The following is a 21,278-nucleotide window of genomic DNA, read 5'->3' on the forward strand; positions in this document are numbered from 1 at the left end:
CGTAATTTTAATTAAGTAGGTATGTTATTAGATAAGCAAATGTAATTTGTTTATTCTATAAGGAAAAGATATTAGATAGCTTCTTTATTCTTTATTTCATACTATCTGACCCGACAGACGTTGTCCCGTCTTAGCTATGAATTTGCAGCGCGCATTCTGTCAATCGCCGACAGTACCTATTTCAAACAATTGACAGTTATATAAAATTAATATTTTTGTTAAGTTTCCTTTAATTTTCTAATTTTCCGCGCAATTTTTTGATTTTTTTCTTACGTAAGAACCTTCTCCTGACAATATAACAAACACAACAAAAAAAAAGTGAAATCGGTCCAGCCGTTCACGTGTGATGGCGTGACCAAGGGAAATAGGGGTTCATTTTTATATAAGTAAGTATATAGATTTAATGACTTGGAAACATTGGTAATAAAGTACAATTTTAATTTTGTAAGAAAACATAACAATAAAACTAAAGTTCACTTACTCATATTATTCTGTTATCTCATGCATTTGGGTATATGCAAAAGCCAATGTGTAGGCAGGAACGACACATATTCTCTTCCTCGGGACCTTAAGCTTACCAGTCACATGGAGCAAGTTTGTTTATTTAGAATCTCAACTCCCGTTTTTTTTTAAATCATTTTATTAATATTCGTTCAATAACCGGCAAAGGTCAAGGTCACCATATTGCCAAATCACAAGTGTCTTCAAAAGAGTTAAGTTTCAGATAAATTCTTCTTGATTCATCGAACCATAGGATATTCAACCCAAATATGCTGCACTAAGTCAACGAGAAAAAAACTTAAAATTATCTACGTGTAATGGGACGCAAATGTCAAACGTTTGCTCATGTTTTGTATCAAATTTGAGGTTATGTTTACGTTGTTGAGTGATTAATGCTGCATTTTATTTTGTTTTAATTGTTCCATCTTTAATATTATAAATAATTGTTAAGTGAAAAAGTATTAAATATGTTAGCTCCAGAAGTATGGGATTTTCCGCCGCCAAAAGTGATGTGTTCATATAAAGAAAAACAAACCTATGATGAAGTGATTAGAGCATTGAACTTGAACAATTTCTACGAAAGTGTGATAATAGCGATCCCTGATGAACCGCGGGTACCAGTTTTCATTGAAGAAATAATATCAGGAGACACGGATTACTATAGAATATGGAACTGTCCACTCACAGAATTTATTCAATCAGTTTTCATAGAAAGTTTCGTGCAGCACGGTAGCTTGCACTGTATATCTTCCGAAAGAAACTGTGTAGTACAAAACTGCTTTGCAGTAACCCCCGATGGGATCTTAATACTGCATGTGTTTGACTTTATATATAGAAGCCTAGGTCTTGATGGTGTTAAACAAAATAATAATTATTACCGTATAAACATTGATTTAAAATCAATAAAACGAGAAAAGTATGTTAAACTTTTTGAAAGTTTGAGCAAGATAGAACCATTTGACTTTTATGTTTCTTGGGAACCAACCAATCCTGAAATATGTCCCTCATCTGTTGCAAAATACTTTCATGATCGAAATATTAAAGTCACATTGGAATCGATGCAGGTAAAAACATTTTTATCAACAGTGCCAAGCATACCGTGGATTGAGGATCTGGATATTGAGGAGTTGGTGGAATGGGTGGGGCTTTTGGCTCACAAAGCACCAATTAACACTAAGGAGGGGTACATAAGTAGATATGTTCACCCAGAGGGAGAGAACTCCTTGAGCAGTACCAACATGGCTATACTTATAGGGAAAGGATTTTTATCACCAAAAATAATTTGCAGTTTATGTGACATGGTGAAGAAGCATACAGAATTCAGACAGCTGGATAAATACTGGGCATCTATTAGCATCCAGAGTTACGACAACAGCCTCTGGTGTTGGGACACAAGTCATGCAAAAATGTTCCAGCCACACAATGCTTCAACAAACATATTTTTCACACATAACAACATATCAGTTTATTCTGCTGGTCAAATAAATTATACATAAATTTGTGGGATTTTTATTAATTTACCAGTTGTAAATAAATTTTAATAAATGTTCCGGACATGTTAATTAATTGTAAAATCAGTTTCATGATTGCAACCTTTACAATAGTAACAATTTCTGGCTATTTAACTTCCCAATTAAAATACAATGTGTTAATTTGATTGTTAACTCAAAATATATGGGTTTTCTAACTTTACAGAAAGAAATAAAACCCCCAATTTAAATAGTTATTTATTAAAAAGCCACAGCAATAATGAGATACACATCCTGCACCATAGATACAATTTGTTCACTGGATATAGCCGGGAATGCTATTGATAGAATAATTTATATAAACTTACTAGCTACGATAAAGTAACAAGCACGACCAATGCTTCAAGAATTGGTTGCACCATAGGAATATTTAATCACCTAATCTACAAGCCCATAGCAGGATTAATTCTTCAACATATATTGGCTAATAGATGTGCAGTGCCAAAAGTTGGGGCTAGTGAGGTGCAAGCCGTTCAATACAGGGTTCTTCTATATTTTAGCCAGTCCAATGACTCCGCAAGCAATACGGGCGCCAGCGTTTCCAGTAGTCTTGCTGAGCTCGTGGCCTCCGAGGCCAAAGTCATCAGGGTCAGCGTGAACAACCAGAGTGCGACCGACGATGCTGTTGGCTCCTACCAGGGAGATTTGTGAGTCTTGGATGCATACCTGAAATTGGAAAAAATATTAAACTGTAATAGTGTATAATTTTTGTAAACAGTAATTGGCTCATTTATTTACATTTTATTGGCCGTTTCCAATAAACTATCCCAACGGCCAACCTATGGTTAATGGTCAGAAAAAAACAATCAAAATAGCTCATCTGAAAGCAAGTTAAACAAACTTTATTCTGATTGATCTATTTTCACTATTGATCCCATGGTAAGTTTTCAGATAAATTATAGCTGTTATACTGAACTGGCAGCTGGCCAGACACTTCATGCAGCCCACGGAGCTCTTGTGTCTTATCAAACTTTAAAGATTTTACTAAACTACAGAAGCTTTTCCTAGATCACTTAAGGTGTAGGCTAATCCTATAATAATGAAACATTTAAATTTTATTACATGTTTAGACACGTAAGTATGTATATTAATTTACGTAGTACAAAGCAACTCGGACTCTTGTTGCCTCGTATATGCCAAACAAAGGCACGAGTTTTGGTCGGTATGCCGGTGCGTATATAGTGGTAAGGAATCGGCTCAATGTTTGTTCCGATGATGCTATACTCCCAAGCCTTGACATTGGACCGTAAGACCAGTGAAACCAACACACCATTTCACAAATCTCTCCAGTGGCTGTATCAATACACATTTTTCTCGGCGATTTCTCTCGTAAAACTAGTCAAGTTTGTTCCAATATTTTATTTATGTTGACTAATGCAATAAATTTAGAAATCTTGTTCTCTATGGATTGCTTAAAATATAAGACCAAATAATTTATAGTCAACATTTTTGTTATGTATCATAAAAATGGGTGAAAACTTGCTGTTATACCTTGGTGACGTCGCCGTCAGCAGACGCCTCAATGTTGCCGAGATCACCGACGTGACGCACGGACGCGTCGGGGCCACCGTGCTCCTGCTTCAGCGGGTTAAAGTGCGCGCCGGCCGATGTGCAGCCGTTTGTGTTGTCACCGAACTCATGCACGTGGAAACCGTGCTTACCCTGAAAAAAAAAAACAAATTATTCAAGAAATAATAGAAATATACTGGGTACACATGACTGATTGTGGTAGGTATTATTTTGAACACTAATGTTCTAAAAAATATGCTAGTTTTCAATGACGTTTTACAAATAGACGTGTCATACACTAACAAAATGGCACATAAAAAACAGCACACTATTTGCTATAGTCACGTACCTGTACATATAATTACAAATTGTCTCGAAGAAGGAATAAAAAAATGCAGCATACATTCGTTAGAAAAGGATACATATACATCGACAGTTACGTAACAACGTAAGTGCTGCACGCTCATTGGCCGGTGAGTCGGGCAATTACCTTACTTTCGTCTTGCCAGTATTGAGCTCGGACAACGTATCTATGTAATGAAAACATCTTAGCTAGTTTTGTATTATATTAACTGTTATGGTGTTAATATATATGTATAAATAAATAAATAAAAAAAAACTAAATAAATAAAAAAAAAATATTCGGTGCAATACTAATTTATGAACTAATTGATGCTCAATAGTAATAGCGTAGCTTGCCAAATAAAGGCTTTATATCAAAACTTGGGGGCCTTCAGGGCAGTTAAAATTTTTGGGCCCCGGCTTATTTTATTGAAGGTATAGGCCAAAAGTAACCCCTAACGTTGCTATTTATATTATTAGAACAGAAAATTGTATACCAATCTTAAAATACCTTGTTATAGATTTAAGAGTATATTGTGTACAAGAGCAGTGAAGCAAGAACTGTTTTTTAGGCCCATTTTTTCCCTTTGCCATTGAGGTGTTTACTTGAATGATAATGCGATCCTGTATTATAGAGGTCTCGAATTTACATGATTTATTCTGAATATATTTCAAATCAAATTGAAAACATACCAGGTATACTGTTTGTTGCTGACTACCTAATAGAGGAAGTGAACTTATTTATTCTCAAGTGTTAAAGGTAGGTATTTCTAGAAACCGATTAATGTTTTGTAAGAAATATCTACTTATGTGAAAACTGCCTAATATGTATCATGTACTTTCTTAAAAATGTAATGCCTTTGTATCAAAAGGACTAAGGTCTTTTTATGACGACTAAAGGAATAGTACCATGGTACTATTCCTACATTCAATCATGTTGAATGTAGGATCTGTTACTGTTTTTATTATTCAACCAATTTATTTAATAAATGAATAGTATGTTGCTGCCTTACATATATATCAATCTCTAGAATATATTATTAACCTATAATTTGAAGTATAGTACAAGTTTTGTTATTGAAATATTTATTACTGATGTAACACTATGATGAATAAAATCAAGCAATAGTCATACTCACTGAGCATGACTGGCATTATATATATGTCAGAGAAGCATTATTCCACATATATATGATTTTATATTTCGATAAGATATACTTTAAATTCCTAGATCATTATACATTCCTAATTTGGGTCGGGATGTTTCTACACAGCCGACACCAGCAAATTGTAATATTATATTATTCTTTAACAATAATATGATTAATTGTTGTAGTTATATGTCTACCTAGCAAAAAGATTTGTTACATTGACACACATTCTTTTTAAACAAACATACATTACACGTTTATTCCCGAAAAGGTAGACAAAGGTGCAACCAGGATACCCACTTTTGCCCATGTGTATTCCATCCCATGGTGGGATAGAAGCGAGCTTGTTGTTATATTGGGCATAAATTCCAGATCCCAGTCTAAGAGTGAGCAGAAAACTTGAAATGACTGCCCCAACGAGAATTCGAATCCAGGACCTTAGACCCGTAGTCAGACCGTGCACTCAATACATCTACGCCACCGAGGTAGTCACTCAATTCATACAAAAAGTTGTTAAATAAAAAATAACAATAAAATAGTGAGGACAACTTGCATGTTTTATAAAACAGATGCTACAATTTACTTTCATACACATTTCTCAGCGAACAGACCGAGTGTGGGATGTCTTTAACAGTGTGCAACCATTTGTTTTAGTAAAATTGGGTTTATGTTACTTAATTCACTATTTCGTAGAATTTGAATGTTTCTATTATTAATTCAAGTATCAATTTTAACATGGCTGCTTCTTACATGCTCTTAAGATTTACACAATAATGCACACAAGGGGCCCATATTTGTAGAAGCTCGAGTGGCGATAAGACTATCGTAATGTTTATATCTACTGACATAAGGGTCACTATACTATATTCAGTTACTACATAGTTGCATTACAGGTAGTGTTTACATAGTCTTTACAATGGAGCTATCTTGAAGTCGTTTAAATTAGTTACTTGAGTGGGACCAATTGTATCATATACCTATACAATGAATTGTATATTACTAGAATGACCGAGCACTTTTCCGATATTGTGACGTAATTATCTACTTATGTGTGAATCAAGGTCGCGACGCACGTAACATATACAAAGTCAGTTAATTAACATAAAAACACAAGCAAATGTGTTACTGGGTACGAATTAAGTATTTTAACATCATAGTATTTTGTAACAGGAAAACATACTAATACTTATCAGCTTTCAATAATCATATCAATAGCAGTTTTGTAATATCATTTGAAGTATGACGGGCTCTATAATAAATAACAGTAGAGTAATTTAGTAGGAAATAGTTATTATTGTAATTCCATAATGAAAGATTACATAATAATTATAACTTGCTAACATAAGGTTTCCTTAAAATAAAATGTAAGAGTATTTTTGCAGGATTATAAGTAAGTAACCGATTACTGACCAATTTGCTTACCAAATAGGGCATGATCTACAGTCATGAAGAAAATGACATTGAAGAATAAGTAACCGATAAGTATGTTGTTTTACAGACTCGATCTTCCTCTTTAAAATTGAACTTATGCAAGTTATGTACTTGCAGTAAGTTACCAAAGGAGGAAAATAAACATTTTATTTCCACATAAGATATTTTATAATTGATGGTTAAGCATTAACCTCCGACAATGTCATTAAGATGTTTGGATAAGATCAAGATCTCTGTGCAATTTCTTTTTTGATGATTCTGTAGATATATTTTTTAAAAAGCCACTACTTCCCATTTTTATTTTATTATACCTAATATCAAATTGACATTCACCTTACATGTCGATGATTGAGGCCATATAGTTTTTAAGATGAAAATTTTATTAATTAATAAAAAAAAAACCCTTAGAAACTCCTATTGGCTATAGAAAGGAGTTTATAATGACTAAGGATAAATATGTTATGATAAAAGGGAAATTTTACCTTTGACAGTCCTTTGACTTCACCGGTCACAACAACAGGTGAGCTGTCATCCTGAAAATAGATTTGAAATATTTTTTAATACACTTCCTTATAAATTATAAAAGATAATTGTAGGATGATGTGGTTACTAAGATTGAAAGAAGTACGCTGAGATGGTTCCGGCATGAGGAAAGAATGAGTGAAAGATGTGTTACAAATGGTATTTATGGAGCTAATCTGAATGGTGCAGCAGGAAGGAGGTGCATTAGCAAATGTACACAGATTAAATAAATTATCTTCACCAAAAAGAGTAGGTAGGGAGTACCATTAAGTGGTGCAAATGTATGAGAACTATGTATGTGGAGGAGGTGTGTCAAGATTGTAGCATGTGGTGCTCAATGTCTGCCTACCCTTAAGGGATAAGGGGGCGTAAGCATGTACAAGTTTTTTTTAAATCCAGCACACAAAAAATTCAGTATATTCAATAAGGACAAAAAATGATTCTAGACTCCTAGTTTGCTTAAATAATTTTATTTCTAAGGTCTGTTAATTACACATAATACAATAGATTTTATTGAAATATGGGCAGATATTTGTTTGCTTTTTATTATTTCTTATCTGAATATGGCACAGTATCACTTAGGGTTGTGTGCACCAAAAGCATTCACCCATAAGTCTGGCTTGTTTGTATTTAAAGCTGGCTCTTGTATGTCTTTTACTTATAACATAAGTTTACATTACCATAAAAGAAATACATTATTGCCTATCAAAGATTTCAAGAATCTTAAAGATAAATTGCTATACAAACTCATTACATCTATACAAAATAATGTATAAAATGGATTTGTTTAATCATGTTTTTCTAATCTCAGGATTTAATCTTATAATTGTGTCTTAAGATTGATCTCTGACCGCACCCTAAGAAGGGAGGAGTGAAGGTCGATAAATGCACTCCAATATTTTCTAACAACCCACCTCACAATCTACATACTAACCTACTTGGTTGTGCTCAAAGGTGCTAGTTAATATGCATCTTGTGTTACGTATAATCAATGTTTACGTTTAACTACATTATCATTCTAGAATTATCCGCAGTCCGCACCCGGCACGTCTATCAAAGTATCAAGACTATACAAGTATTGATAACTACCTACAAAAATTGAGATTTTTTTATCCTTTCTCGTCATTTCCGCTGTGTGCTGGTCTTTTATTTAGTGTAATCGAATGTACTGTACAATGAAGGGCAAAAAGCGTGTAATTAAAAAAGTACCTTTTGATCGAAGAAAACGGTTCCGCTTACATCCCCCTGAAGAACGCACACTGCTTTAGCCGGCATTCTATGTTAGTATTAGATGATACTTTGAACCCACTTTTTGCTGTTATGCAATAAAATCTATAATATTTTATTCTTTTCGCTCGATATTTCTTTCAGCACGAAGTGTTTCCACGACGAACGTTTGACAAGTGCAAATTGTCAAAGTCAAACTAGTCATTACTCAATTAATTTGACGTTTAGGAGTTCATAGCGTAGAAAAAAATGGAATTTGATCGAGGTTCTAAAGATATCCATAAATGTCATATTATTTTCTTTTTGTTTTATCAACATATTTGCGTATTATAATTAAAATCAATTGGATTGAATTATAACATAAAATATAAATAGAATACTAAGTTTGTAAATAACAATAATTTATGCAAGCCTGTGATAAATGTGTTCCATTTTACGGTATCCTAAATGTCATATTTTGTTTTGTTATTGTTTTGATTGGAACGCCCATGGGTAACCTATACAATTAAAACAGTCTGTTGATATTTTTGTGAAAAAAATCATATAAGGCAGTGCAATTAGTGTAAAACGTGCGAAGTTAAAGTATTGTTGATTGTTTCACAGTGCACAAATAATGGATGAGGCTAATCTCTCAGCCCCATATGTAAGTCCAATAGATTTATTTGTATCCGATATATTTATACTATAACTCATAGTATTTTAATTCTTTAAAATCTAGATTATTCACAGATTGCGTACTGTGTATCTAATATAGTAATTTTAATGTAAATAAGTTTTATTCATATGGCATGTAGGTACCTAGTTTCAATAAAACGAGTTTGAAACAGAGAAAACCAACTTACAACAAAAATGATTTGCTAAAAAAAAATTACATGTACTAATGAGGATGTAGTATGTCGCCACTAACATAGTGTATGTGTATGTTAGGCCGCAGGAATGATCTGAGCCCTAAACCCTTATAGTAGTATAGGAGGCCTGTTCCCACACTGGGATATTATAATATAATGCTAGTGTAATTAAATGAATGTAAGTGCTGTTTAACTATTCTTGATTAGTGTAGTTTTTATATTCATCAGTGGTGTGAAATTTTCTAAAAAGGAGTCGGACACAAAATATAGTTACTAATATGCATGGATATGTTTGCAAAAGGATCTGGTGATAATTAAATTCTATATAAATTTTATATGAAAGCGAGCCAAAAGGTATATGGACCCTTAGTCACTATGATATTCATAGAAATAAATTTTATTGTTTCATTTTATTAAAATTATAATTTATTTACAGGAAAATCCTGATATCCCTGAATCAGCAGCTAGCTTCACAGAAAGACCAAATGTGAGTTTATAAAGTAATTTCATATATAAATATTATTTTAAAAATTGCAACTGAAAATGTGACTTTTGAATTTCAATGTCTATATTTCAACACATTATAATGAGTATTTTTATAAAGTTTTGGGATGGCTGCTGTGATGTTAAATTAATCACTATAAGTTTTATTTATGTGTTAATATTATAATTATTACTAACTTTGGATACAACAAAATTCTACTAAATTTATATATTTTTTTATTATAATTATATTTTCAGACATGTCCACTCTGTAATTCAACAGTGAAGCTGTTCTACATAAATTTTACTGAGAAGATATTTATGTGTGAAAACACAGACTGTGAGTATCCCTTTGGTCATGAAGACATCAAGTTTTACAAGTATGGCCAAGATCTCCAGATAGCTGACGATGTATCTAGCAATAAGAGTAGGAACACAGCATCAGTTGCGGCATCTACAATATCATCATCAGCATGGGCAGACATTGAGCAAATGAATAAGATATATGAATCTGAGGAATGTCAGTTTGATACAAAGGCAACTGAATCAAAAGAAAAGAACATTAAAACAAAATTGGAAAAAGAAATCGAAGCACAGTTGAGCAAAAATGTTGCAAATATAAAAGAACTTACAAAGGAACTGTCTGAAACAGCAGCGGAGAAAGGCCATTGTATTAAGAATGAAAAATGGCTTAAAAACCTGATGAATAAACAGACATCGGGAATGAAACTGTTAAGGCAAGGGGAAATAACAAAGCTCAAGAAAACAGAATTGGCTCTTGGTGCAACTGAATTGAAAATTGATATTGATCCATCTAAAAATAATGTTTCATCAATTACAATCAATCTGACTAACCAATAGATCACCTTAAATATACTTTTATGTTTTAAATTTGTGATACTAGTTCTAATATATTTTTTACGAATATGATATTGTTAAGTTATATTGTTTTGTATTAAAGTATTTTTTTCATGCTCTACTGGCATGATTTTTTGTATTTTATTGATAAGAAAAGAAAAACATTTTATTAAGTACAAAGCACAAAATGCTATGTCTATTACTTTTTCCTAGGGTGATTATGTAATATTTTATCACTAATATATTTTTTTATCTATAATCAATGATATGAATAAATCATTGTCTATGGTATTAGTGGGTTTTTGTTAAATACAAGTGGTGCTAAAATTCAAAATTCAATTTTGAGTATCAATAAAGTCTGTGTAAACAAACTTATAATTCTCAATACTCATATGGTGTTCAACATTGGTATGTTCTATATACCCACTTTCCAAGTCATAGACAATCTATAATTGCTAGCTATGTAAGGTCTACTGAATAAAATTTTGGAAATGTTTTTATAAGTTACTTAATAATAATTAGATATTTTTTGTAAGTACCTGATAAATAAAATAAATTAAAAAAATACTTATGTGCATTGACCTAAGTAATATCCTAAATATTTTAACTAAGTATTACTTCTTTGCCATTTTTTTAAATATTCTTTTCTGATTATGCATTTAGATTGATGTACTGCGCAACAACGACTATAAGTGTAATACGACATAAATGTGTGAGTATTCATAAGAAATAAAAAGATTCCCGCCATTTTTATTTATGGTTTTTGTTACGAATTAAAAATGGCGGGCGCGGAAGGTGACTGCGTTAATTGAAAGTGAAATGAAACTGTTTACACACTTGCATCCGGCAATGCAGTGATATTACCAGATTTCTCCGCTCTCAATTAGGGTTCATTGCGTGCAGTTGATCTCAGAGGACATAAATACTATGATTTACATAATTGTTAACAAAATGCGGGGCGGCACAAACTGAGTGGCCTAAACTTAGCAAAAATATATATCCTAACTACTGTACACAATAACGAATTTACTGCCTAAAGTGCTGCTCATCTAGAGAATATGATTTTGGGGGCTTTATAGATCCAGGAAATAGGACTGAAAGTCGTCTGTTCTTTGAGTTATTGCACTATATTGCAAAAGCAAGTATTGTCTAAAGACGTCAGAGGTTGCGCAAAGCCCTGTAGTATCTATGTACTTTATATTGCAGAGTTCTTGATGGTGGTGTTGCTATTGTTTTGTGCAGGCGCAGAGCTTAGGTACAATCAGATAAGCGGCTCAGCTTGTCATTTAATTGTATAAAAGTCGAAAACTTTTTTTAAGTAATTTACCTTTATTATATTGCCTAGGATAGAAATTCACTGCGCTAGATTTAGAGGAAAGTGTATGGCGGGGAAAAAAATGTTTCCACGGCAGTTTCTCCCTGGGCGCTAAAATTTTATCGGTTGGCCAAGAACTTAATAGCTTTTCAAAACACAAAATAGTTTGTATTCATATTTTGAGTTTATTTCGTTGTAAAATTATGTTTTTTCGCTGTACCTAGTGTGAGTACCTATTACTGTTTTTAAAAGAGTTTCTTATCCGTTTTTTGGTGGAACCTTGCTTTTTGTATCTTAGCGGTAGAGTAAACATTTATAAATCTAAATACCTAATCGTTTTATAAACATAAAAGTCTTTTACGAATTTTATGGCGGTGTTTATATTATAATTTTTTCCCGCCAAAGACTGCAGCCTAAATAAGTCCCCCTCGTGACCATGAATAGTTTTATTTCAACGTTCGTAAACATAAGAAATCACGATGAGATATCATTAATCATTTTATAGGTTCACTATATTATTTTTATTTTCATATTTATTGCAAAATATTGCCAAGTAAATTTAGAGTATGTTTACCGAGCAGTTTCATTGATCATAACTAAGTACCTATTCTGGTCTAGATCTAAGCATGACTATGTGTTGCAGGAAGGGGGTGCGCCAGGATGTATTGCAGTCACTTGAACTTGACTTTCCCTGCGATACCTGATGCCGCACCGGCTGTATGCGTCGAATTTATTGCTTTATCACTTATTTGTTTTGCTCGCGGCTCTGCTTGCTTAATATACTTTTTTCGAATAAAGTTCCCGTTGTGTTAATTCAGGTAATGTTTCATATGTGTGGCAAATTTAATCCAAATTTGGTATACATTTGCCACACAGATATGATTTCATCTATAGTATTGGCTAGCAAACGAGTAACTAAACTAGAAATCAAGGAAATCAGGTGTACCAGGTTTAAAAAAACCCTATAAGATTTCTGTATAACTTACTCATTATAAAAAGCCCAAAAGACAGTGGCACTACCTCGGTTGACCACAAATACGCATACATCCCGGCTCTACGATGTCTTGACAATTCGTCGCATACGGCCAGAGTTTGCAATCGAGTCAGGCCCAAGTCCCCGTCGTAAGCAAAGCTTATATATGATGCCGCGGCTCGCTCTCATCTTACTTTCGTTTTGGTTTGCCCGCAGATGGGTTTTTAGTGTTCTGTGATGTGTGTTTGTCTTTGATTTCAAGGTACCTACTTTTTATGTAAATTCCCGGCATATCTAAACAAGTTCGATCGTCAGAAAATTAAAAAAAAATTATTGCTTTAACAGAAGATTTAATTTATTGTGGAGTTTTTTATATTAGGCTAAGTCGAAGGAGTGCAAGATATGAAAAAATAATTTATTTTTATTTAACGATAAATTAGATAATCAAGCCAATAAAACGCCTGATAGTAAGTCATCATCCGTGCTCATGAAAAAGTAATAAAAAATAAAAAATAAAATAAAAATTCTTTATTCATCACGTAGGCGAACATAGTTGCACTTATGATAAGTCAAGGTACATGAGAATATTTAATTATTACTTAATTAGATTAGCTTATATAAACAAAGACAATTTATATTGAAAATAAAATAAATGAAAAATATATAAAAAAAAAATAACAGCCTATTACCCGAGGAATCATGAAGTGCGGACTTAATTGTAAGGCTTGATACCAATGATTATATTTTAGAATCCAACAATTTTCATACTATTAGCCAAAAGACGTTTTTAGTTTAGTGTTTGTGACTTTCAGATGCACTGGTTAATAATTTGCATACTCGTGACGTACATTTCCGGCGGCGGTGGAGTTACTAAAGCATCAGGTTTGTTTATTTTTTAATATCTATATTAGTGCACCGAAATTTCCCCGATGTATTTAGCACCTAGACAACGTACACTTGGTGAAAATGTCGCTGCAGTTCCAACAGTCACACTTCGGGATCAGCCAGTGTAGGCAGTCAGTAAGAATGTTAAGATATCCCGACGAGTTTTCACAGCTTAGTCAATATATAATGCGATGCCAACCAGGTTGACTTTAAAGTCTTTTCTTATAAGTCCGTAGTTACTATACCTCTAATCTCTATCCTTAGAGTTTACTATAATTACTGTCTATGCACTTACGAGAAAATTGTAATCTGCTCTGTAATAAGTAGTAGGTGTAATAAGTAACATTCAAATTCAAAAGTTATAATAAAAATATCTGTAAATAGTTATAAATAATTTACAGAAAAAGGGAGGAAAGAAACATTCGATGTTGTTAAAAAATTGCCTATCACTTGTTCATAACTTGTAGATACTAGACACAATAACTAATTATATATTTTTTATGCTCTGCAAACTTAAATAGCAACGTATAAACAATGTTTAACTAGTTTCCTTGTATTTTCTCTCACAGTCAAGTGCGGAATACTTTTTAGTCTCATTGACATAACAAGATCTAAACTCACGCCTTCTAGTGAGAGAAAGTCCTGAGTTTTTGCTACTCAACTAACCAGGTCTATAAAAATATAGTAGGAGTTTTAGTTAAAGCTGATGTAGTTAGTGAAATTTCCTTTGAAATCTTTAGAACATGCTAGTGGTAGGATATATTTTATATCCGCCCGGAGAGCGACCACCATATACAAGGTGTTAAAACCCGCCATAGTGGCCCACGTAAGTGTGTCGCGTTACGGGATAAGCCTGTGTATATCTGGTTCCAATAGGTCGCCATAATTGTATAGACTGCCGAGGGATAGTTATCTCTCGTCAGTCGATGTTCTATTGGATCCTACCCACTTACTATCAGATGCAGTGGGGTCATATTTCCATGCAAGTATAAAAAAGGATTATTAAGTTCCATTGCCTTTAGTTTTAAATTACGATGGATAAATGATCTTGTTAACCTTTCGAGTGGAACTGATTTTATCATGCCTTTCAAGCTTTTGGTTGAACTAAGCATTAGGTTCCTATAGTGAAGACGTTAATGGCAGTTTCTAGAGACGGTTTTGTGGGAGTCGAGAACTATAAACACTATCAAAGGTCTCGAAATATGTATTGAAATTATGATTTAGAAATCATCCTATGATTTGTGTCTATGTAGAGGTAGGAACCAAAGCGTCTCGTTGTTACTTCCCAAGTGGTTCATCAAGCGCTACGTCAACGAAGCTGTGAATCAAATTAGGTAATATCTTATTTAAAATACTCAACTATAATTGTATATCATAATTGTTTGATAGCATATTAAAATTATCAATATGTTGAAAATTCCTGAAATCTTAAACTAGCATCAGGTAGCCGACGATTTCTAACTACAGACTGAGAGGACATTATTTATGGCAAACTGTTGGAATTTTCCGTGATTTGAAACCAACAAATTCCGCTTCTGCTATACTGTTCAAATTCTAACGTAGTATAAAACAAAGTCACCTATTACGTCTGTTTCTCTAAACGCGATAAACTCAAAAACAACAGATATCAATGAAATATGGTATGGGGATGGTTCAAGTCTCTGGGAACAACATAGGCTCTTCTTTATCCGTGAAAAATATATAGAGGGAGTTTCACCAGGAAAACTTTTTCACGAAGGCGAAGCCGCGAGCAAAAGCTAGTAAAATTATAAACATTAACCCCCTTATTCATAGACGTTTTTTATCTAACGACCGAGTAAGGCTGTGATAACAAGTCTGTTTCTCAGTGCTGACGGCATGGCAGTCTTCGCAGTGCGTAGACGTAGGGCCGTTTTGATTGGCTAATATTGAAATACAACAATAATAACCAGTCTCAACGGCCCTATGTCTATTTCTCAGTGCCGTTGGGCACTGAGAAACAGGCTTGTTATCACAGCTTTACTCCGTCCTTAGATAAAAAACGTTTATGAATAAGGGGGTAAGCGTATAAACATGGTTACGTATATTTCATTACAAAAATGTATCTACGCCGTAACTCTACCGAAGCTTGTGGAATAATACAAGGTAAAATCGTCTCTACAGATCATCAAGCATATTCCCCTACAACAATACGACTGCCTCAGTGGCGTAGTTGTATTACGGTACAACTGTAGTTCGAGTTCTCGGGTTCGATCCCCGGGTCGGGCAAAGTGATATTGGGTTCTTCTACTCAGTGTCAGCCCAGGCTTTGGAATTTATGTCAGAAATGGCGATAGACTCGTCTTCAAAACATGGGATAAAATACGCGCGGCGAAAGTTGGATGCACCAGGTCCGTCTTAGCCTACTCTTGCTAAGAGGGGTGAGTGTGTATGTGTGTGTAATATGACAGGAGAGAGACCTAGCAACGTAACTCTAAATTGTCATTTTACGACACATGATCGTCTTTATGATACAAAGCATACATGCGTATAACGTAACCGATACTTGTTTGTGCACTTTCTTGCGGAGTATCGAGTCATCGTAAATTCTTTTATTACGCTGTGGAGTATTGAGTCTCATCCGCGTGGAAAGCGATTTTAATAACACTTTCACGTCAACGTGTCTGAATTTTGCTCGTCATTCTTATTTAATAGGATTTTGCAATTGAAACTATTGCGTAAGTTTTGTTTTTTATACTAGCTTGCGTTCAGAGATATGTTCGCGTATTTTTCGTTATAAAAGTAGTGTAAACTATAGTAATAGAATTTTGCGATTCGTATAATTTGCCGACACCGACAGAATCGAACCTGCGCGTTTTACCAATCGACTAAACGGCCACTGCGCCACGGATGATAGACACTATCGATTTATTTTCTGAAGTTTACTTGCGATAACGCGAATAAATATTATAAAAGAAATATGTTACATTATTACGTGTATAAATAAGAAAATATCGTGCTACCAGTCGCTAAAGATAATGACTGCGGTTTTGTTTACCGCAGCGAGACAAATTACTTATCTGTTATGTCACTAAACTTGATTGAGTTAGAATTTAAAAAAAAAATGCACTCTCAGAGAAACATTCACGCGTTTTATTCCCAAATAAAAAAAAATATTTTGTGTATATATTAATGTAGGTAAAATAATAATAAGTATTTCATTTGGCACAACACAAAATTTAATAACAATAATTTTATTTATTCTTATTCAGTTACAAACAGCACAAGTCTTTTAATACAAACATATTGTTACTTAATAGTTACCTATATACTCTCGTTAAAGAGGACGTTCTTAATACAATATATAATCAAGGATTCGAAGAAAAATTAAACTTATTTTTTATTATTTTGAACAGATGTTCAAAATAATAAAAAATAAGTAAGCTAAGTTAGCTGGTTCACAATAAAAGCCATCTGGCTTTTATTGTGAACCAGCTAACTTGCACTACAATTTTGCGGCGTAGAAAGTAGTATAATTATATTATCAAATACAGATTTTTATCTTCGTGTGCCTCCCTAGAGCGCTCTATGTGTAACGAACTAGTAAACTGCATCACCATCTTCTACATTTATAATATTATTAGGTTTAAAAATAAATAAATAAGTATTTCCCCCATAGAGTTTGCTAGCGTCCACTAAGCTGGTGTTGTCTTAAATCTAATTTAGACGGAGCAATTATTGCTATCAATAATCACCCGGAGAATATTGCATCATACTGCACAGACACATGCGAGAACTAAAAAAACTCGTGTGCGATTGTCATACAAAAACCACCCGAGGAACTTTTTAAACAATACTTTTATACGATTATTGTTAGTAATAGTTGATCCGTCTAATTAGGCTTCAGCATTTTAGATAATAAATAAATAAATAGAATGTCTTAATAACTAGTATATTATAATGCTCAATGTACGGTTGTACCTATAAAATTTTTATTATTCCAGGAATCGATCAATTTTGGACCGATGACTACAAGGTGTTCGACCAAATCTACGGGAAGACGTCAGACAAAGACATCTATGGAGACTCCCTGCCGCCGAGCATCACGTTCCCTGGCCTGCAGGAACAGGTGACAGACAAAAAAGAAACATACAACCTCGACTACGACAAAGACTTGTACACACTCGAAAGCATCCACCACGACTACTCAAGTAAAAGTAAAACGAAAAAGAAACCTGCATCGTCATACAACTTTATTAGCTACAATGACTTTAAGCCGATAAGTCAGGAGAATGACCCGGAAACATACAATTATTTGAAACACTTAGAAGATTTTGATAAAGAAAAGAAATCTAACCAGCCGACGTACGGTGGTTTTAAACCTTTTACTAACCTTGGAGACCCTGAAGATACGGAAGGTTATAAAAGCATTCAAGACATTTTAGATGCGCATGAAACAAAAAAAGGGAAGAAAGGAAATGATGTGAAATACTTGACATACGGAAGGGATAAAAAGAAGAAACCCTCAAGATACCGAAATGTAGCTTACAGTAGCAAACTATGCGTGTCTGGAAGATGCAGGAAGAGGAATAATGTACGTGTGACGCGACCGTATGTGCGAAGAATAAAACATAGGACTTATGGATAAACATTGTTATTTTAACCTTTTTGATTTCTGTACAATTTTCAATGCGAATCTTCTCATTGCTAATAATACTCCTGAATGAAATTAAATAAGAAAATTAAGAATATGTATTACAGAATAATTGAGTTTTAAAATACTACGTCAGTAGGAAGGGTATTTCCTTTGTCGCTATACGTAAGATTTTTTGTTTATGATAATTAGTCGACTATTTATTTCAATTGTAAGAACGATTATTTATTATTGACCATTGAATGTATGGCAGTCATGTCCATCTTTGCTTTAAAAAAACTAAGCACTTACAATGTATAATGAATAAGTACCTGTTTGATTTACGTTTAGTTATTTTTTTTATAACTTTTGATAAGTAAGTATTGCAGAGGTAACATACGCCGCTGAGTAATTTTAATTTATTGTGAATAAATTATACTTATAATAAGCATACATTTTGTTTTACTTTAATTATACGTACACGGACAATTGTTTTTAAAATAAATAACATACAATAATTTAAAGACTATTATGTTTTATTCCCAATAAGTTATTTTGGACGTTAAAATTAATAATACGCACGCAAATCACTCAGTTTTTTTATATAGTCTGGTGGACTAGATCTAGTGTATAATTTGTTGCTAAAGCGTCATTTAGACGGGTCAGTTATTACTAGCAATAAGCGTACGCAATTATTGCTTTATAAAACTTACTCGTCTTAAGAGCATAACGTCAAGTTAATTCTCGCCCGCGAGTTTTGACAGAAATTAAAAAAACGATTACAACTGCGCATGACTATTGTAATCATTGCTCTGTATAAAGAGAGTTTAGCTTTATAAATAGTTTTTTGTCAGTTCCTGTATCGGATGGGGCTATGGCTTCAATAAAAAATATTTTGATATCATTAAAAGTGATAAGGCACGGGTAAAAGCAAACGTACGGAGCGGCAAAGTCGTGAAATAACGACCAAACCCCTTAAATAAAGATAAAAAAGATGCTGTAGGGTAATAAAGGAATGTCCTAAGATTATAATCAAAGGCAAAAATATCAAAAAGCCAACATCACGCGGTGTTCCCAGGCGGTCACCCATCCAAGTACTGACCGCGCCCGACGTTGCTTGACTTCGGTGATCGGACGAGAACCGGTGTTTTCAACGTGGTATGGACGTTGGCGAATGCCTTGTTCTACCAACCGATCTCTATGTATAATATTACGTCATAAAACAAGGCAAAGGTAAAAATATCAAAAAGCCAACATCACGCGGTGTTCCCAGGCGGTCACCCATCCAAGTACTGACCGCGCCCGACGTTGCTTGACTTCGGTGATCGGACGAGAACCGGTGTTTTCAACGTGGTATGGACGTTGGCGAATGCCTTGCTCTACCAACCGATCTCTATGTATAATATTACGTCATAAAACAAGGCAAAGGTAAAAATATCAAAGAGCCAACATCACGCGGTGTTCCCAGGCGGCACCCATCCAAGTACTGACCGCGCCCGACGTTGCTTGACTTCGGTGATCGGACGAGAACCGGTGTTTTCAACGTGGTATGGACGTTGGCGAATGCCTTGCTCTACCAACCGATCTCTATGTATAATATTACGTCATAAAACAAGGCAAAGGTAAAAATATCAAAAGCCAACATCACGCGGTGTTCCCAGGCGGTCACCCATCCAAGTACTGACCGCGCCCGACGTTGCTTGACTTCGGTGATCGGACGAGAACCGGTGTTTTCAACGTGGTATGGACGTTGGCGAATGCCTTGCTCTACCAACCGATCTGTACGTATAATTTTACGTCGTAACGTGAGGCAAAGGTAAAAATATCAAAAAGCCAACATCACGCGGTGTTCCCAGGCGGTCACCCATCCAAGTACTGACCGCGCCCGACGTTGCTTGACTTCGGTGATCGGACGAGAACCGGTGTTTTCAACGTGGTATGGACGTTGGCGAATGCCTTGCTCTACCAACCGATCTGTACGTATAATTTTACGTCGTAACGTGAGGCAAAGGTAAAAATATCAAACAGCCAACATCACGCGGTGTTCCCAGGCGGTCACCCATCCAAGTACTGACCGCGCCCGACGTTGCTTGACTTCGGTGATCGGACGAGAACCGGTGTATTCAACGTGGTATGGACGTTGGCGAATGCCTTGCTCTACCAACCGATCTCTATGTATAATATTACGTCATAAAACAAGGCAAAGGTAAAAATATCAAAAAGCCAACATCACGCGGTGTTCCCAGGCGGTCACCCATCCAAGTACTGACCGCGCCCGACGTTGCTTGACTTCGGTGATCGGACGAGAACCGGTGTTTTCAACGTGGTATGGACGTTGGCGAATGCCTTGCTCTACCAACCGATCTCTATGTATAATATTACGTCATAAAACAAGGCAAAGGTAAAAATATCAAAAAGCCAACATCACGCGGTGTTCCCAGGCGGTCACCCATCCAAGTACTGACCGCGCCCGACGTTGCTTGACTTCGGTGATCGGACGAGAACCGGTGTATTCAACGTGGTATGGACGTTGGCGAATGCCTTGCTCTACCGACCGTTCTAAATAATAATTCTCCGCGGAAGGAGTACGGGTCTAGATATAACGCAATATTTTATTCTCAGTTTAATTATATATTATGTGATATGTAATCTATATCTATACTATTATATAAAGCTGAAGAGTTTGTTTGTTTGTTTGTTTGTTTGTTTGTTTGTTTGTTTGTTTGTTTGAACGCGCTAATCTCAGGAACTACCAGTCCAAACTGAAAAATTATTTTTGCGTTGGATAGCCCTTTGTTCATGGAGTGCTATAGGCTATATATCATCACGCTATACCCAATAGGAGCGGAGCAGTAATGGCTAATCACAGGAACTACCGGTCAAAACTGAAAAATTCTTTTGCGTTGGATAGCCCTTTATTCGTGGATTGCTATAGGCTATATATCATCACGCTATACCCAATAGGAGCGGAGCAGTAATGGCTAATCTCTGGAACTACCAGTCCAAACTGAAAAAATCTTTTGCGTTGAATAGCCCTTTATTCGTGGATTGCTATAGGCTATATATCATCACGCTATACGCAATAGGAGCGGAGCAGTAATGGCTAATCTCAG

General features: G+C 34.7%; 4 protein-coding genes and 8 non-coding genes across 12 annotated transcripts; 3 read left to right on the top strand and 9 right to left on the bottom strand.

Annotated features, from left to right (window-relative positions):
* Positions 1–383: 383 nt before the first annotated feature.
* Positions 384–2,000, top strand: LOC115441168. The gene has a single exon (XM_030165827.2). It carries the CDS (start codon positions 969–971, stop codon positions 1,995–1,997), a length of 1,029 nt encoding a protein of 342 aa, XP_030021687.1. The 5' UTR covers positions 384–968; the 3' UTR covers positions 1,998–2,000.
* A 215-nt stretch (positions 2,001–2,215) lies between these two features.
* On the bottom strand, positions 2,216–8,429 carry LOC115441231 (superoxide dismutase [Cu-Zn]). Its single transcript, XM_030165940.2, has 4 exons — positions 8,195–8,429; positions 6,946–6,996; positions 3,522–3,692; positions 2,216–2,696 (listed from the first exon to the last, which is right to left on the bottom strand). Exons 1-4 carry the CDS (start codon positions 8,258–8,260, stop codon positions 2,520–2,522), a joined length of 465 nt encoding a protein of 154 aa, XP_030021800.1. The 5' UTR covers positions 8,261–8,429; the 3' UTR covers positions 2,216–2,519.
* A 190-nt stretch (positions 8,430–8,619) lies between these two features.
* On the top strand, positions 8,620–11,154 carry LOC115441218. The gene is made up of 3 exons (XM_030165910.2): positions 8,620–8,855; positions 9,497–9,547; positions 9,802–11,154. Exons 1-3 carry the CDS (start codon positions 8,826–8,828, stop codon positions 10,402–10,404), a joined length of 684 nt encoding a protein of 227 aa, XP_030021770.1. The 5' UTR covers positions 8,620–8,825; the 3' UTR covers positions 10,405–11,154.
* A 2,203-nt stretch (positions 11,155–13,357) lies between these two features.
* Positions 13,358–18,618, top strand: LOC115441203. Its single transcript, XM_030165886.2, has 2 exons — positions 13,358–13,571; positions 17,537–18,618. The coding sequence occupies exons 1-2, from the start codon at positions 13,502–13,504 to the stop codon at positions 18,178–18,180; spliced, it is 714 nt and encodes a 237-aa protein (XP_030021746.1). The 5' UTR covers positions 13,358–13,501; the 3' UTR covers positions 18,181–18,618.
* A 600-nt stretch (positions 18,619–19,218) lies between these two features.
* Positions 19,219–19,337, bottom strand: LOC115441552. Its single transcript, XR_003938480.2, has one exon. It is a non-coding gene; the product is annotated as a 5S ribosomal RNA (ribosomal RNA).
* A 76-nt stretch (positions 19,338–19,413) lies between these two features.
* Positions 19,414–19,532, bottom strand: LOC115441545. The gene has a single exon (XR_003938478.2). It is a non-coding gene; the product is annotated as a 5S ribosomal RNA (ribosomal RNA).
* A 76-nt stretch (positions 19,533–19,608) lies between these two features.
* On the bottom strand, positions 19,609–19,726 carry LOC119189865. The gene has a single exon (XR_005112643.1). It is a non-coding gene; the product is annotated as a 5S ribosomal RNA (ribosomal RNA).
* A 75-nt stretch (positions 19,727–19,801) lies between these two features.
* On the bottom strand, positions 19,802–19,920 carry LOC119189866. Its single transcript, XR_005112644.1, has one exon. It is a non-coding gene; the product is annotated as a 5S ribosomal RNA (ribosomal RNA).
* Positions 19,921–19,996: 76 nt separating this feature from the next.
* Positions 19,997–20,115, bottom strand: LOC119189861. The gene has a single exon (XR_005112639.1). It is a non-coding gene; the product is annotated as a 5S ribosomal RNA (ribosomal RNA).
* Positions 20,116–20,191: 76 nt separating this feature from the next.
* LOC119189863 lies at positions 20,192–20,310 on the bottom strand. The gene has a single exon (XR_005112641.1). It is a non-coding gene; the product is annotated as a 5S ribosomal RNA (ribosomal RNA).
* Positions 20,311–20,386: 76 nt separating this feature from the next.
* On the bottom strand, positions 20,387–20,505 carry LOC119189862. The gene has a single exon (XR_005112640.1). It is a non-coding gene; the product is annotated as a 5S ribosomal RNA (ribosomal RNA).
* A 76-nt stretch (positions 20,506–20,581) lies between these two features.
* LOC119189864 lies at positions 20,582–20,700 on the bottom strand. Its single transcript, XR_005112642.1, has one exon. It is a non-coding gene; the product is annotated as a 5S ribosomal RNA (ribosomal RNA).
* Positions 20,701–21,278: the final 578 nt, after the last annotated feature.

Source organism: Manduca sexta, chromosome 19 (assembly GCF_014839805.1).
Source record: "Manduca sexta isolate Smith_Timp_Sample1 chromosome 19, JHU_Msex_v1.0, whole genome shotgun sequence".
Classification (NCBI taxonomy): domain Eukaryota; kingdom Metazoa; phylum Arthropoda; class Insecta; order Lepidoptera; family Sphingidae; genus Manduca; species Manduca sexta.